This window comes from Eschscholzia californica, unplaced genomic scaffold (genome assembly GCF_041429995.1).
Source record: "Eschscholzia californica isolate CP2 unplaced genomic scaffold, dmEscCali1.0.p SCAF_3, whole genome shotgun sequence".
NCBI classification, from domain to species: domain Eukaryota; kingdom Viridiplantae; phylum Streptophyta; class Magnoliopsida; order Ranunculales; family Papaveraceae; genus Eschscholzia; species Eschscholzia californica.
Genome location: NW_028238420.1, coordinates 26,385,859 through 26,403,384, shown reverse-complemented (window position 1 = coordinate 26,403,384; position 17,526 = coordinate 26,385,859). Strand labels below are relative to the sequence as shown.

General features: G+C 38.6%; 1 protein-coding gene across 1 annotated transcript; it reads right to left on the bottom strand.

Annotated features, from left to right (window-relative positions):
- Window positions 1-1,714: 1,714 nt before the first annotated feature.
- On the bottom strand, window positions 1,715-2,584 carry LOC147549236 (uncharacterized). Its single transcript, XM_086672355.1, has one exon. The coding sequence runs from the start codon at window positions 2,403-2,405 to the stop codon at window positions 1,896-1,898; it is 510 nt and encodes a 169-aa protein (XP_086528481.1). The 5' UTR covers window positions 2,406-2,584; the 3' UTR covers window positions 1,715-1,895.
- Window positions 2,585-17,526: the final 14,942 nt, after the last annotated feature.

The following is a 17,526-nucleotide window of genomic DNA, read 5'->3' as shown; positions in this document are numbered from 1 at the left end:
GCATTTCCTGTACACCTTCATATTGGTAAATTTATATCCATATATCACCCTGAATCTAGAATTAAGAATTCATGAAGAACCAAGAACCAAGGGACCCACATAAGAACATGTGGAGGGCCCAAAGTTAATTATTATTTAAAACAAAAACATGTCAGTCGGTTATTTTGGATAAGTCTGGTTGTCCATTTTTTTTGAGAGCTTGATAGAGTTCACATTCGACGGCTGGTATAAATTTCTCTTTCTGTAAATAAACTATAAAGGGAAGGGTAGTAGTGTCATTAATTATTATTTTCTAAATACGGTTAGGATATCCCTAAAATAACTAATACCCCACTTTCTTCTCATTCTACTTTTCTCTCTCACGGTTTCTCCAACCAACAAACTTTTCCACTAAATAAGTTACAATATCCAAAGAATTATTTTTCTCTGCAATTATATTTCTCTCTCTATTCTCTACAATTCTCTCTTCTCTATTTATCGAAGTTTTTAATTTTTAGGAAGAATTTGAGAATGTTACGGCGTTAGCTAAGAGGGATCTGTCGCGTCCGTAGGACGCGGCGGAAACCTAGTTATTTCAAATAGAGATCACTGTTGCTTATAAGAAGTATGAACACGTATTGCCAAACGACCGAATCTTGCTGTGACGGTCTGAGCGTGAGCTTACTGTGCTAGAGTGTAGGAATTAAAATCCCACCATCTGCTCTTATTCATTTCTATTTAGATTACATCTGTTTGTGCCCCTAGCTATTGTTTACTTAATGTTTCGGTTTTGTGTTCTCCCTTTTGACCATTTAGTTTCAAATCAATTCATGTTTAGTCTTTTTTTCTCCTTGTAAATTTGCAGTTTTTCAGTAACTGTGTACGAGCTATTTGTCTCCGTATTATTATTATTATGTCTTTCTTTTTTCATTTTTTAATATATATATATATATATATATATATATATATATATAATATTTTTTTGTTGTTTTTCAAAAACTTAGGCAACCCTCTCTTTTCTTACCTTCTTTGAGCACCATAACCGTATAAGTTAAATCAATAACAAAAGGGGCCAAAAGCCCAACAACGCAGAGCGTAAAGGCCGACAATGTGGTGATCATTTTTCAAGACATGAAAAACTAATTATTTTTGGCCCTCATTATTTTAAAACAAAATTTACACATTATTTTTATATTATTCGAATGTATATAAAACTAAATATTTTTATTGAGATGTAGTCAATGCGACTCATGAATGAGCAGTAGTCGAGTTGGTTGAGAGTGCAGATATTAGAGCATCTTCAATGGGACACTCTAACAAAAACTCTAGAGTTTAGTTGTCAAGTGTCAAATAAAGACTCTTTTACGTAGGTCTCAATATAGAGGCACTCTAAATTTTTTTGATCTTCAATGGAGATCTCTAAAATCTCTCTACATAATACACATGTCGCTCTTAAATTGAATAGGGAAAAAATAGTTGAAAAGAAAAAGTTTCTGTTGGTTTAAATTTTAAAGTGACACTTAGAGAGTCTCAAAGAAACACTCTAGTTTTAGAGTGTCTCTCTTGAGTGTCTCTATAATAAATGCTCCCACATCATTATAAAGTGTTCCATTGGAGGATGTTTTTTAACAAAATCTCTAAAAATCCTACGTGACACTCTAAGTGTTAGAGTTTGAGTGTTCCATTAGAGATGCTCTAAGTTACATAAGCCACTCGCTTGAACGTTATATAGACATTTTTGAACAATTTAAGTCTTCTATTTATAATCAAAAGTGTCACCACAAAAGAAATTTCTAGATCCGCCACTGCCAAGAACAGCATTTTATGCATACACAAAAACAAATAGATTTAACCCATTTCGTTTTCATAATTTAAAATGAAGGTGGATTAATAAACTTTGTAAACAAAATACAATTCTAAAGATCAATTGGTGTCTCAGAGATGCTTGTCAAATGAGGCCTCCAAATGCGAATTTGACCTCGCCTTGGATCCTTTTGAGTTGATACTTTCTCTGATGACATCTCTGTTAAGTACTGATCAGAAATAAGAAGCTTTGTCATGCCTAATGAAGCACTACCACCACTACTACTCCCATCACTATCTTGTTCATCCTTGTTCTTCTTGATCCTTGACATGGATATGGGTCGGGATTTGGTTGGTAACGACGAAACAGGCAACAGAAAATAGATTTTACCACGTTGGAGTTCTTCGTTCGGTAGCATGATTATGATTTTTGAAAGAATTCCTTCATCAGATGGCAATGGAGATCTTCTAACTACATGTTTTGGGTATGTCTTCATTAAGTCTCTAGCTCGAATTTTCTTGTCGAATTCTTCTACCCGGCCATTTGAATGTACAACCCTAATTAGGTCTAAAGATCCACATGGAAGAATACATGATATGCACCATCTAATGCTCTTCTTCATTGATTGCTCCTCTTCTCTTCTCTAACAACTCTCTTCTCAAAGTAGATTAAAAGTGGGAGAGAGAGAGAGAGAGAGAGAAAAGACAGAGATTGAATCTTATGTAGGAAAGAAAATCAAAGGAGATATGCATAAATAAATGATTTCATTATTCCTTTTGAGAATGAGTATAAAAAAGTTCAATGAATGCTATTACCCTATTATTCTACTTTCATTATAATAATTTCTTTAAATAACCTAATTTATTTGTGTCCTAGCTTTTTGTTTTATGGAACACTAGATATAAAGATGTGGGAAACTACCACTACATAACCATCCGAGCTATAGTTTATTAGGGATGAATATAGAAAAGTTTGATAGGAAATGAAGGTTGTTAGTCTTATCATTTGTTATAACCCAATTTAACTATCAACACATTTCTTTTAGACTCTGAAAGTTAAACGTGGAAATAAAACTTTCATGAGGAAATGATGATTTATGGACGAAAATTTCTAACTTAAAGTTACTACATTAAAAGCTTGTATAGTTATTTTGATAATTAACCAAGGCTGTTATTATTATTGTACCTTTAGTAATCTCATTAGAAGCTAATTTTATTAGTTGTTCGTCTATGTATTTTATTCGAACTTCAAAGCTAAGAGGATCGCTAAACGGTCGGAGTTTTGGGGCCGCCCGCAGGTCGAAAGGTGACGTGACCGGCCCCAATTGATCAGACCATTTATCTGTCTTCACGGTCTGACCAATTAGGGTCCGCAACGTCACCTTTCAGCACATGGCCGGCCACAAAAATGGGGCCTTTAACTTCCTATGATCATAAACCTAGATTTAGGGTTACTGGAGCTACAACCCACTGTCTAACCATCTCAGATACTTGCTTCAATAATTGCACTTCTTTATGACCTAATGTACTTGTCCTTATCTTAAGATATCAATCATTATTTGGGCATTCCCCTCCCTTTCTCCTCCTGTCCACTGAACTCAAATAATACTAGAATGAATAGAGCTGTATGGGCACACACATGCTAGTCCTTGTTTTTTTTTTTTTTTTTTTGTTGAGGGACATGCTAGTCCTTGTTAGGGACCGCAAAGTATGGTTCCAAGTCTTAAATGTTTTATAACATCCATTTCGTGGAGTAATTACTGTGGTAAGCTTTTGTTTGCCTATAGATTCTTTTATTCTAATTTAATTTTGAATTATATTTTTACTTCTCTTCCGTGTCACTGGCAGCAGAGGGGGAGCCAGGAATTGTAGTATGGCCGGGCTGAAAATTGTAATAAAAGTTTTAGTTTTATTTTTTGAGCTTACCCCTCAATACTAAGTGAGTATTTCTAATCCTTCACATTATGTAAACCAAAGATTTTTTTTTTCGAGCTTACCCCCTCAATACAAAGATTTTTTTTTAATTTTGATACAAGAAAAGAAGTAAAACACATATGTATCAAGCTTTTAACGATCTCTATTTTAATATAATACAATTTTACTATAATAACACTTTTGTAGGTTTGATTTATAGGAGAAGAATTAGCTAAGAAGATGATTTTATAGAAACGGGATTTCAAAACCAAACGCACCCTTGTTTTGAGTATTTTGGTTAGAAAACGAGAAAAAAAATTAAAGAAAGCTTCCCACAAAGTTCGAACACATGACCACCACATGTGGTTGGAGGGCACTTAACCATCTGGGCTAGAAGATTTTAGTGATTATGTTGTAGGCTCCCTTCTAAATTATAGTGAACTAACCCGGGCATTCGTGATTATGTTGTAGGCTTCTTTCTAAATAACGGTGGGTTCACCCGGGCTGCAGCCCGGGTTAGCCCACCAATAGCTCCGCCCCTGACTGGTAGTATAACATGTCCTTAGCCGTAAATCGTCTGTAGCTGGCTTTTATCGCGGCTCTGGGGAATAAAGAAGAGCCTCCGGAGCATAAAGACTTAGTCAATCGAGATTGCCTTAGGAGACATTTTATTTATGCTCCAAAAATTTATCAGCTTGTCTCTTGCCCCCTAATCTTCATTTTCTCCTCCTCTCAACCCTTCAAATTCCGACCACCACAATTTCCGGCCCCGCCACCACATCTTCTTTCTTATTCAATCATCAGAAAACCTAAATCCAAAAACCTAATGAATTAAGAATACACAAACAAATCTTCCCCATGAGCTCGATTAGGCTTCCTTCCCAGTGCTTGAATTGATTCCAGCGAGTTTGTGCCAGTGTCAAAGACAGCGGTTCTGGTTCGGCTATTACTGCCTTAGACGATTTCAAGGTCGATTCAGGGCAGTTGATGTTTTGTGGGTATTAGGGTGTTGTTAATGTCGTCTATTATCAGAGGTTGCCTCCTTCCACCACCACCACCACTCAGCAGCCATAAATCGCAGCTGGGAATGGAGGAAAAATAAGAGATACAACAGAAGGAAGATAACTAAATAAAAATGACAGAGATTGAAAGAGAAGATTATAGAGAAAAAGAGACAGATTAGTAACTGAAGGATATGGTGCCTAAAGTCTGAAGGAATGGTATCCTTCCGAAGGAGTGTCCTTCGACCAAGGATGCAATGCGTGCAATTTGGCTATTAGGATCTTAATGACCTTATTCGGAAGATCATTAGTCCGGTCCAATTAGGGGTCGTAATGCTTAGCTAGAAGCCAACTACGATCGTCGAATCAAGAGTTGATTCGCGGCTAACATAGACCGGATCCTACAAGGGTTACACAACAGAATAATGATTTGAACGGAGAGAATTGACTAGATGGATGAAGGCAAATAAGTGGATTGGATCCGTTATTGGTAAGTCCTGAAAGATTCGGAGAAATCCGAAAGAGATAAACATGTCCGGGCCCAAAAGGGAGGCCCAGAATGGCTTTAGGGAAGCCGACCATGTGATGGCCGGCCAAGGCAATAGGGCCGGCCATGTGATGGCCGGCTAGGCCCTAAGTGGGCCGGCCAACATGGCCAAGGAAGCCCATAAAGGGCTATGTTGGCCGGCCACACTTAAGTGACCCAATGGAGGGTATTTTGGGTGTTGCCTAATAATTAGGTTTATGGAATCCTAGGTTTAGTCTAATACCTCTTCTAGGGAATTCTATATATACCTAATTATACAACCTAAAGAGAGGGGCAATTCAGAGATAGAATTATGTGTGTCTGAAAGAGTTTCAGAATATACATCTCAGAGAAAGAGAGAAAAGGAGTTTTCTCAAGTATCTAGTCAAGAAGAAGGAGTTCTTCATCTCAACCTTCAAGAAGGTCCTAGCTGACTGAAAGGAGGGAGTTCAAGTCATTATTCGGTGTCTCAAGTAGAGGAGCTACACTTGGAGCTCTTATCTTCCGAATACTGATCGGAATTTAGTTCGTGGGAAAACGATTAAGAGGTAATCATCTTTCCAATCTAGTTCATTGGTATGTTCATGTATAGATCCTGGAATTAGTGTTAAACATATGATGTTTGAGATTCCGCTACCAACACTAATAGACAATTAGGTGTATGAGATACACTAGGTTATTCCCCATCAGTGGCATCACGAGCCGTTTGCATGAACTATCTTTGACTAGGTGAATTAGATTCATACTTGAACAACTAGATATTAGTGTTTTAATGTTTGAATAGAGATTTAAACATAAGTTTGATGAGATCAAATTAGGGTTTTGGATGAGATTCATAACCTAGAAACACTAGAAACATAGTTTTTTGAAAAGAGTTTTCATAAACAAGTGTTAGGGTTTTAGAATTTTGATAATAATCATCAAAACCATGAAGATTGGTTGATGAATTGATAAAAAACAGTACCTAACAGCAGCTGGAACAGAAAGAAAGAAAAGAAAAAGAAGTTGGAACGGCAGGATTTTCAAAAAAATTTGGAAACCCTACTGGCCGGACCGGCCAGGACGCGTCCAGGACGCGTCCGGGCCGGACCAGCACGTCTCGGACAGACAGTCTGAGACAGATAGGGACACGGACTGGAAATCCCAGTCCGTGAAGGACCGGGAATCCTAGTCCGAGCTGAACTAGGAGTCCGAGACTCTCGGGTCCCGGACATCCCAGAGCGTCTAGGACACGTCTGGGAATCCCAGTCCAACACGGACTAGGAGTCCGAGACTCTCGGGTCTCGGACGTCCCAACGCGTGGGACGCGTCTGGGACATCCCAGTCCGAGACGGAATAGGATTCCGAGACAGGAGCGTCTCGGATATCCCTGACGCGTCTGGGACGCGCTCGAGGGAACCTATTTAGAGTCTCGGTCTAGGACCGAGACACTGGACGAGCGTCCGGATGCATCCAGGATGCGTCTGGAGCAACCAGAAGCATCTCGGATGCGACTGGAAGCTTCCGGACGCAACTCGGATGCAACCGGAGCATCCAGAAGGCATCCCATATGGGATGGCCTAGCCGTCTGTGCACAGAAGCGTCTGGGACGCGACTGTGGTGCACGGGTGCATCCCGGACCAAAAATTCGAGATGGCACGTGTGCTGTCCCGAGACCAGACACGTCGGGGACGCGTCTGGTAGTTCCAACAGCTCTCGTGCAGCGTCCGGATGGTCTGGACGCGTCTGGGACGCGACCAGGACGCATCCTAGACATCTCACCCGAGATGTCTATGGTCTGTCCTAGGACAGAAGCGTCTAGCTGGGCTAGGACGCGTCTGCCCGAGAGACATAGCACGGCAGGAAGGTGCTGTCTCTAGGACCGGACCTTGACCAGGCTGAGTCAAGAGTTGACCAGAGACCAGTCAAGGGGCTTTGACCAGGGTTGACTCACATCTTTTTGAGTGAGACTCAAGGGCCTTTTGGGCCACGATCTGAAAGGGAGTTTTTCAGACTTTTCTCCCGGTTCCGAGCATAATTTTTCCGACTTAGACCCGGGTTAGAGGAGTACCCGAACGGAGTTTTTCCTTATTTTGGTTTTGGAAACAATTAAGGAAGAAACGTAATGTTCTAGTTTGAGTATTGAGAATACGAAACTTTAGAAACATTAGACATAGAGATGTCACAAATTCCCACGAATAGCTATGCGATAGCAAAACCTAGAAACGAATCTAGGATACATACTTTATTTATTATGATTGTCATATTTTTGTATGTATGGATATATGTGATTGCGTAGAATAGTATACCTTTAGATAGGATTATCGTTTCTTGTTCTAAGCGCAAGGAGTTGTGCCCGAATAATACTTAGAGTATAGGGTCTTAGAATCTATTGACGAACTGAATGATGAGATCATGGTTCAAGTGGGAGTAGTCAATAGAGGTTCTTGGATATGAATCCAATCGAACCATAGGCGAACAAGAAATAAACTTAAAAGATGGGATCTTTTAAGGGGTAATACTAAGATTTAACAAATCATCACGCAAACCCACATAAACTTTTACGTAATAAATCATGAATGGTTATGCAAGAGTTCACAGTAACGCAACTTGATAAATTACGTAATAAGTCCCAAAAAGAATTTTGAGTAAAGCCTACCCAGATTAAGACACCTGTTGAGCCCTTGTTCATCGATGGTGGGTCAGGCCAAAGCAGGGTGCCATCTTTTACCTCGGGACAATACGGGTAGATCTATGAAGAGGTCTACATGTCTAAATGGTTATTCTCAAACGAGTCAGCAAAAGGGTTTTGGATTTCGAGGCTAAAGGACGATTTAATGTTTAAATCGTTAACCAAGAGTCATATGAGATATGATCAGTAAGGAGTTACTCACCCAGGAGGGTGAAGTTAAGGGCAGTGCCAAAGTACGCTTAGCTTCACAGGAATGGGATCTTGGAATTATATTATTCTAAGGGGACGACAAAAGTAGAATAATATAGGCAAATTAAGAAAATTGCCAGGATAACAAGTTTAATCACTTTCGCATTTCTTACATGTAGTTTAATTATGACAACAAAAGACCCAGAACTATCCTTCCTAACAAGAGATGTCTTGTGTGCGGTAGTACATCTCATATTCGATTAAGAGATTGCCCGCGATTCTTGGAAGAACAAAACGACGGAGCTGGGAGTTTCGGTCAAGGTAAAAATTGTTAAAAGTTATTCAATTAAATACACATTCCTCAAGGTATGCGATACCTAAGACTCTTATCATTGTGAATGACAGGAGCAAGAGGAAGCTAAGTATTTATTGAAGAGGAGATGAACCTGTCAAAAGCTGAGAAGGCAAGAGTTGCTGGAAAAGTTCAAGAAGGATCATAAACTCGATAGGCAATACTTTAAAGTAGTTTTAGTATTTCTTTTTCTTTTTTAGAACATTGACTCTGCAATGAGATTATGGGAGTGAATAAAATATGAGATATTTTATGATGTTCTTAAAAGAGCCTATCTAACTTTTAAGTAAATTTTAACGAACGATCCGACTTAGTCATTCTAAATCTTGTAAGAGTACAAGAGTTCAGTTAATCGTAGAAAACAATGTTGGACATGAAAGTCTGCGATTAGTATGATTAGAATGGACGTAAGACTTGATTGAGGAGAAGTTTTAGAAACAAATCCAAAATCGAGGAGTGGGTCTGGATGACTAAAGAATATGATGAGATCATGAGTTCGATAGTCATCGGTCTTCCAAAACACAAAGTCTAATACGTATCTGCCAAACCACTAAAAACCTAAAAGCTATAGTGAATAATTGAGTCCATCCGGATATGGATACTATTTTAGAAGGAGTTCTAAAATTATCAATTATTCTAAATGTCTAAAGAGTGTTAGACATAAGTTCTTCAAGAAGAAGAACGGGGTTTTCTCGCCAAGCATCGGAACACAATGAGATTGTTGCTCTCGATGGTGTCTTCATTAAAAGGAGGGTCCTTTTAAGAAGACAAGTGGGAGGAAAAATCGAATGGGATTCGGTAACGAGCAACAAGAGGAAGTAAGGAGTTACTTGCCTTAAAACAAAAGAGAGTAAGAGTTACTCGGCTTAAAACGAAAGAGAGTAAGAGTTACTCATCTTACGTGACAAGGGATGTCGACTTGAATGGTTCAGGAGACGATCGCCTGGAAACTTCTTAAGGAGTTAAGAAGGTTGCTCAAAAACCCCAAAGAATCTTTAGAAGATTCAAAAGAACTATAGCAGAAACCACTCTGAAATTGGATCGGAAATCCAAAGAGATAAGAGTAAGAATGGTTGAATCTTGTGAGACAAGAAGGTAAGTGGGAGTGAAACAAGAGTTGTTTCAGGTCCTGTATGTGGGAGACATACAAGAAAGGACAAGAAGACGAGGGTGAATTAACCATGGGCATCAAAAGTCTATGGAGATAGACCTGAGATGATAAAGACTCGTTCAAAAGGAGTTTTGGAGAGGTCTGAATAAGAAGTTCTCTTAGAGAGAAATTCTACCCAACTCCCGTGATAAACACAGGAGAGACACTTATGTTAGAAAACATAAGAACGATCATGAGATGATTGTTGTTTACCCGTACATCTAAAAAGCACTTGGAGTACGAAAAGATGTCGTCGCCCATACAAGTCAGAAGATTGAAGAAAGTCATAAAAGTAATCTTCCGAAAACAAAGATAGGAATCTTTTAGGAAAGGCTAACAGATGGGAAAGAGTTTTCCATGCTGGGAGTCGTTACTTAACTCTACTAGATAAGAAAGTAAAATTAGAACTTGGGAAGTACTAATTTCAGTGGGAGAAAACTGATATTATCATAACAGCTTACGAAGAGTTCGAAAGCAAGATAATTACAAAGCGAAGTGAAAAGGAAACTAAACTGTCACCTTAGAACGATCATGAGATGCTCGGGTCTAGGGAATTAGGATCCAGGAGGAGAATCCTAAAAGGACTTGTAAAATTGAGAACGTGAAGGAGTTCACGCGGGTGCTCAAATTTTACAAACTCTTGTTATCCGAAATAAACTGGGTTTATTTCGTCATCTAAATTGTGGTTTAGAATTTAGACGACAGTCCAAAAGGATGGAGTGTTCCAGGTAGGTTTATTAGATACGTGATCTAATGAAAGAAACTCTACTAAGTGAACATGGAAGCACATCATCCTACTATCCCTAGTCCAGGTCATTAGTTGGACAATAATGACTTATGAAGACTAGCATGAGTGATTGACAAGATAGCGCTGTTTCTTGGGCTATGGGAATAGGAGTATTCAAAGGTCAACTTTATGGGTGTATAGTTGATACACTGGAAACCCGCCGAATGAGAGTACTTCAAGAGTTGAAGTTATAAGATGTCATAACTCTCATTTAAGCAAATTGGAGAGATTCCTCAAAACATGAGTACTCACTCAGTTTATGGAAGGAATGTCGAACTTTGGTACCGTCAAACGCCATCCGTAAAAAGTGGTTATAAAAGCGGCATACTGGGGGAGACAGGATAGACATGAAATTGAGTGGGAGTACAAGAATGGATTATGTTTTCCTGAGTAAAATCAGGATAAAGTATCTCCGGGCCACTTGATGAGAAACAACTGAAAAATGCATGGCCGTGCTCAAACGGATTAAGAGTTAATCGTTTGGATTGGAAGTTGTTCTCGGGATCAAGAGAGTCTGATAAATATGACACATCAGATGAGATACGAAAAAACATGGGAATCGAGCATTGCACTTGTTCTAAGTACAAGTGGGAGACTGAAGGATATGTTGCCTAAAGTCTGAAGGAATGGTATCCTTCCGAAGGAGTGTCCTTCGACCAAGGATGCAATGCGTGCAATTTGGCTATTAGGATCTTAATGACCTTATTCGGAAGATCATTAGTCCGGTCCAATTAGGGGTCGTAATGCTTAGCTAGAAGCCAACTACGATCGTCGAATCAAGAGTTGATTCGCGGCTAACATAGACCGGATCCTACAAGGGTTACACAACAGAATAATGATTTGAACGGAGAGAATTGACTAGATGGATGAAGGCAAATAAGTGGAATGGATCCGTTATTGGTAAGTCCTGAAAGATTCGGAGAAGTCCGAAAGAGATAAACATGTCCGGGCCCAAAAGGGAGGCCCGGAATGGCTTTAGGGAAGCCGGCCATGTGATGGCCGGCCAAGGCAATAGGGCCGGCCATGTGATGGCCGGCTAGGCCCTAAGTGGGCCGGCCAAGGAAGCCCATAAAGGGCTATGTTGGCCGGCCACACTTAAGTGACCCAATGGAGGGTATTTTGGGTGTTGCCTAATAATTAGGTTTATGGAATCCTAGGTTGAGTCTAATACCTCTTCTAGGGAATTCTATATATACCTAATTATACAACCTAAAGAGAGGGGCAATTCAGAGATAGAATTGTGTGTGTCTGAAAGAGTTTCAGAATATACATCTCAGAGAGAGAGAGAAAAGGAGTTTTCTCAAGTATCTAGTCAAGAAGAAGGAGTTCTTCATCTCAACCTTCAAGAAGGTCCTAGCTGACTGAAAGGAGGGAGTTCAAGTCATTATTCGGTGTCTCAAGTAGAGGAGCTACACTTGGAGCTCTTATCTTCCGAATACTGATCGGAATTTAGTTCGTGGGAAAGCGATTAAGAGGTAATCATCTTTCCAATCTAGTTCATTGGTATGTTCATGTATAGATCCTGGAATTAGTGTTAAACATATGATGTTTGAGATTCCGCTACCAACACTAATAGACAATTAGGTGTATGAGATACACTAGGTTATTCCCCATCAGTAACGAAGAAAGGTTTAGCTACAGAATTAAAGGGAGAAAATTTTAGAGTTGATTAGTAATGAAGAAAGATTTTGGTAGGGAATTAGAGAGAGAAAATTTTAGATTAGTAATGAAGAAAGGTTTAGGTTCAGGTTTCTTTTGAATCGGGTTGAGTTGGGGGGGGGGATAGAGGAAAGATGAGTATGAGAGAGAGAGAGAAATGAATTTGCTTGTGCCTGAAAAAGTTAGAAATAGAGATGGGGAGGGGGTGAAGGTTGGATGTGGAAATTTCGATTATGTTCATTCAAATTTGAAGGTGAATTTGTCGTAATGAAGCACCAATATGAAAATGAAATTTCGTTTTCAGGGAAAGAAAGAGAGCCCAGAGAAGAAGAAGAAGGAAGAGAGAAAGTAGAGCAGAAATATGAAAATGAAAATGGCGGGAATTGGTGGTGGCCGGAATTTGTAGGGTTGAGGTGAGGGCAAGATGAAATTAAGGGGCACGTTACAAGTTAGTCAGTTTTTGGGCCAAATAATTAATATGCCTCCTAAGTCAATCTTGATTGACTAAGTCTCTATGCCCCGAAGATTTTTCTTTATTCGCCAAAGTCGCGGCCTATAACATATAATTTGTTATTTTGTGAACTTTTTATGAGCTATATCATCAGTTATTGTAATTTTATTTAGATTTATATTTTTACTTATATATTTTATTGTAATATTTTAGTTTTTATAGTTTTGTCACCCTGTTAAATTTAAGTCAATTAAGTTAATCATAGTTGACTTGCATATAACCGAACATCTTTGTCTACATAAGATTTTTGATTATCCATCCATTGTGGTGGTGGAGGTTGAAGGGAATATCATTTGTTTATGGTTTAATTCCCATTTGGCATCCATATGGTGACCAACTACCCCAATAAGACGTTGGGATCCTAATCGAACAAAAAGTAAATAAAACAATGAATTCAACGTGGAAAACCTCCTAAATGTGAGAAGTAAAACCCACGGGAACATAGTCCACTCAAAATCCACTACATCAAGTAATTGAGTTACAAACTACGCCCTCCTTATTCTTATAGAACTAATCCAGAGACTCGGACTATAAAGAATCAATCTCAAACACAAAGAAAACCTCGCAAGAAAGAGTAATACAACCCATAAATATGCACTCCAATAGACCCTAAATTCATTAGGATTTCGGACACCAAATAACGATCTCGCCGTCCAAAGCCTAGATAAACAAGTCAGGAATACTTCTGTAAAATTTCAGCTCAATTAGAGAAGACCTCACCTTCCGATTTCCCAACACCGAAGACATGACATGCTTAAAAAATAGCGTTGCAGCAGACTTCATCTCTCTCTCTCTCCTCTTCTCTTGTGCATTTCTTATTGTGCCTCTATTGCTTGCTCACAATGTACCAAGTCTGAAACCAAGTGGATTTATTTTTTGTTTATACAAAACATAAACTTTTGTGTTGATTGAGACAAACCGAAAGATAAATCTAGTCGTTCGTTGCGTTTTAGATAGCATCCTCACCGTTTGATCTATTACTTATCTTAAAAAAGGAAAATTGGTTCACCCACTTAATGTTAGTAAGTAAACAAGATGATGAATCTGGATCGTCTAAACTCCCCTTTTCTCCAATAACTACCTGCATTAGTTCGTGGAAGCATATCTCTGAAACGTCCAAACCTGTTGATAACATTTATTCCTCATTACTACCTTCACTTAATCGGTCCATTTTCAAACCATTTACGGATCCAAACGTGGAGAAGAAGATAAACCTCCAATTTCTCTCATTTACTGATCTCTCAAGTTAAACCCTAAATTGTTATTCTTCATCTTCCTCTTCACAGTTATATGGCTTCAGATTTTCCTACACTCCAAACTCTTTTACAAATCGTTTCAATGTCTCTCTAGATAAACTCCAAACTCTTCATGTGTATCTTCTTCTTCAACATCTTCATAGTTATAGGGCTTCACTTTCGTGTATGGAACAAAGACATGATGGGTTGCTAGAATTGATTTAAAGTTTATCCCATAGTTTACTTGTTCAGTTTGATTTTGATTTATTGTCCAATTTGATTTTCTAAATCAATTTCATTTATGTAGTTTGTTATTACGGTGTGTGGAATACGGAATTTATAGGCACCGAGAAGTTCACAATGTGAGGGTGGGTATAAGCTTATGTCCTATCTTTTGTTCATCTTTATTAATTAATCGAGATTCATCATAGCCTAATCGTGGGTATATGGTTCTGCATCTTTCTTACTTTTTAAATGCTTTACCAAAAAAATAACACTCTACATCTTTGTTATTAGTCGTTGATTGATTACTTTTCTACGTTATTTCGAGAAATAACTGTTGAGAAGTGATTCAAAATCATATTTAGTTGTTAAGGTCAATTAAGTAATTCAGTTGTGAGTTGAAGAAGTCTTATTCTGTTTTAGTCTAGTCCTATTCTTTTGGTCAAGTACGTAGTTAGTGGATAAGTGGTAGTGTCTTGTGAGTAGTTGAGAGTGGGTGAGTGGTTGAGAAGAATGTGGAGTCTGTAAGCCTATAAAGGCAGTAGTTTTTCAATGAATGAAGTATTCAGATTTACAACATTGTGGTATCAGAGCAGGTTCCTTCAGCTGGGTTTAAAATCGTAAGTGTGAGAAAATAAAACTAAGAAAGAGAGAGTATTAAGCTATGGCATTTGCACAATCTGGATCTGGTTCCTCATCATCTCCACTTATTCCTATCTTCACTGGGGAGAAGTATGAGTTTTGGAGTATCAAAATGAAAACCTTATTCAAGTCACAAGATTTATGGGATTTGGTTGAATATGGATTTCCTGATATGGAAGATCCAGATCAAGAAGAAGATGAGAGATTGCGACAAAATAAAAGGAAGGACGCTAAAGCATTGTTTTTCATTCAACAGGCAGTGAATGACACGATCTTTTCTCGCATTGTCTCTGCAAACACTTCGAAAGAGGCATGGGAGACATTAAAAAAGGAATTTCAAGGCAGTTCTAAGGTGATTATTGTGAAATTGCAAACTCTTCGCAGAGAGTTTGAGACGTTGCTAATGAAAAATAATGAATTGGTGCAAGAGTATCTTTCAAGAGTTACTGGAATTGTAAGTCAGATGAAAGCATATGGAGAAGAAGTTAGTGACAAAATCATTGTCGAAAAAGTCTTAAGGAGTTTGTCATCTAAGTTTGATCATGTGGTCGCAGCAATCGAGGAATCAAAAGACTTATCCGTATTTTCTTTTGATGAATTAATGGGCTCACTGCAAGCTCATGAATCAAGAATCAATAAGTCATTGGAGAAAAATGAAGATCAAGCTTTTCAAGCGAAAGAAAATTTAACACAACAAGAGCAACCAGTAGAACAAGGAGCACAAAGAAGTGGTAGAGGAGGCTTTAGAGGCAGAGGCCGAGGAGGTAGAGGCAGAGGCAGAGGCCGGACAGGTTGGAACAGGGAAGTGCAATGTTTCAAATGTTTAAAATTTGGCCATTACGCTGCCAACTGTTGGCAGAACAATCAACAAGCTCAGTATGCAGAGCAGGAAGAGGAAGAAGGTATGCTTTTTATGGCTCATTCTTCTTCAACCGAAGAAGAATCAAGTGTGTGGTTTGTGGATAGTGGATGCTCTCATCATATGACTGGGAAAAAGTCATCTTTTAAAGAGTTAGATGAGACTAACAAAAAACAGATTTGGCTTGGTGACAACAAACAAATACAAGTAGAAGGTAAAGGCAATGTTGCTGTTCACACTAGTCAAGGTAAAACAAAACTAATTCAAAATGTCTTGTTTGCTCCTAGTTTGGCTCATAACCTGTTAAGTGTTGGTCAAATGATGGATAGTGGATTCTCTGTCTTATTTGATAATGGAATGTGTGTCATTACTTGCAAAAAATCTGGTCATGTTTTAGCCAAAATTCACATGACAGCAAATAGGATGTTTCCTCTTAAAACTTCTGATATTAATCATGCTTTAATTGTTAGACAAAAACATGAGGACGAATCTAAGTTGTGGCATTTGCGATATGGGCACTTAAACATGTCTGGGTTAAGGTTGTTGTGTCAAAATGAGATGGTTGTTGGTCTGCCAAAATTAGAATCAGTTGATAATGTATGTGAAGGTTGCATATATGGAAAACAACATAGACGTTCTTTTGTGGTAGGAAAGTCTTGGAGAGCCTCTAGCTGTCTTGAACTCATTCATGCAGACTTGTGTGGACCTATGCATACAGAGTCCCTTAGTGGAAGTCGATATTTTCTACTGTTTACTGATGATTATAGCCGCATGAGTTGGGTATATTTTTTGAAGTTCAAATCAGAAACATTTGAAAGTTTCAAGAAATTTAAAGCTTTGGTTGAAAATCAGAGTGGTAGCAAAATAAAGGTTCTTCGTACAGATAGAGGGGGAGAATTTCTATCTCAAGAGTTTAATGTATTCTGTGAAACTCATGGCATTCAGAGGGAATTGACAACACCCTATACTCCAGAACAGAACGGGACTGCGGAGAGGAAGAACCGAACAGTAGTAGAGATGGCAAGAAGCATGTTGAAGTGTCAAAATCTTCCAAATGAATTTTGGGCTGAAGCGGTTAGTACTGCTGTCTACTTGCTGAATATTTCTCCTACTAGAGCAGTTATGAATCAGACACCATTTCAGGCGTGGAAAGGTAGAAAACCATCGGTGACTCATCTGAGAATTTTTGGTTCTATAGCATATGCACTAGTGAATCCTCACTTATGTCATAAGCTTGATGGGAAATCTGAAAAATGCATTTTTGTTGGTTATTGCTCACAATCGAAAGCTTTTCGTTTGTATAATCCCACAACTTGCAAGCTCATTATTAGAAGAGATGTGCAGTTTGACGAAACCTCGTGTTGGCAATGGAAAAGTGACAACAAGTCAGCTGAATTCTTAGAAGAAGAAACTCAAAATGAAGCAGTGGATCAACCATCAATTGTTGCAGCAGAGCACTCGAATAACAATAATACCAGCGGCAGTAGTAGCCCAATAGTACCTGACTCAGAGGATTCAGATGAGACTCCTCCACGAAAGTTCAGGTCACTTGCAGAAATCTATGAAACTTGTACTTTTGCTTTATTTGGTGCAGATCCAACTTGCTTTCAGGAGGCAGTGAAGAAAAAGGAATGGAGAGATGCAATGCAAGAGGAGTTGGCAGCTATATGGAAGAATGGAACATGGAACATGGTGGATTTACCAAAAGGCAGAAACATTATTGGCTTGAAATGGGTATTCAAAACAAAGTATGATGCCGATGGTAGTGTGCAAAAGTATAAAGCCAGATTAGTAGCGAAAGGATACTCACAACAAGAAGGAATTGACTTTGAAGAAACTTTTTCACCTGTTGCTCGTTTCAAAACAGTGAGAACTATATTGGCATTGGCTGCACAACTCAAATGGGAGGTTTATCAGTTCGATGTAAAGTCCGCATTTCTCAATGGCGACTTGGAAGAAGAAGTGTATGTAGACCAGCCAGATAGTTTCATAGTAAAAGGAGCAGAAAACAAAGTTTATAGGCTAA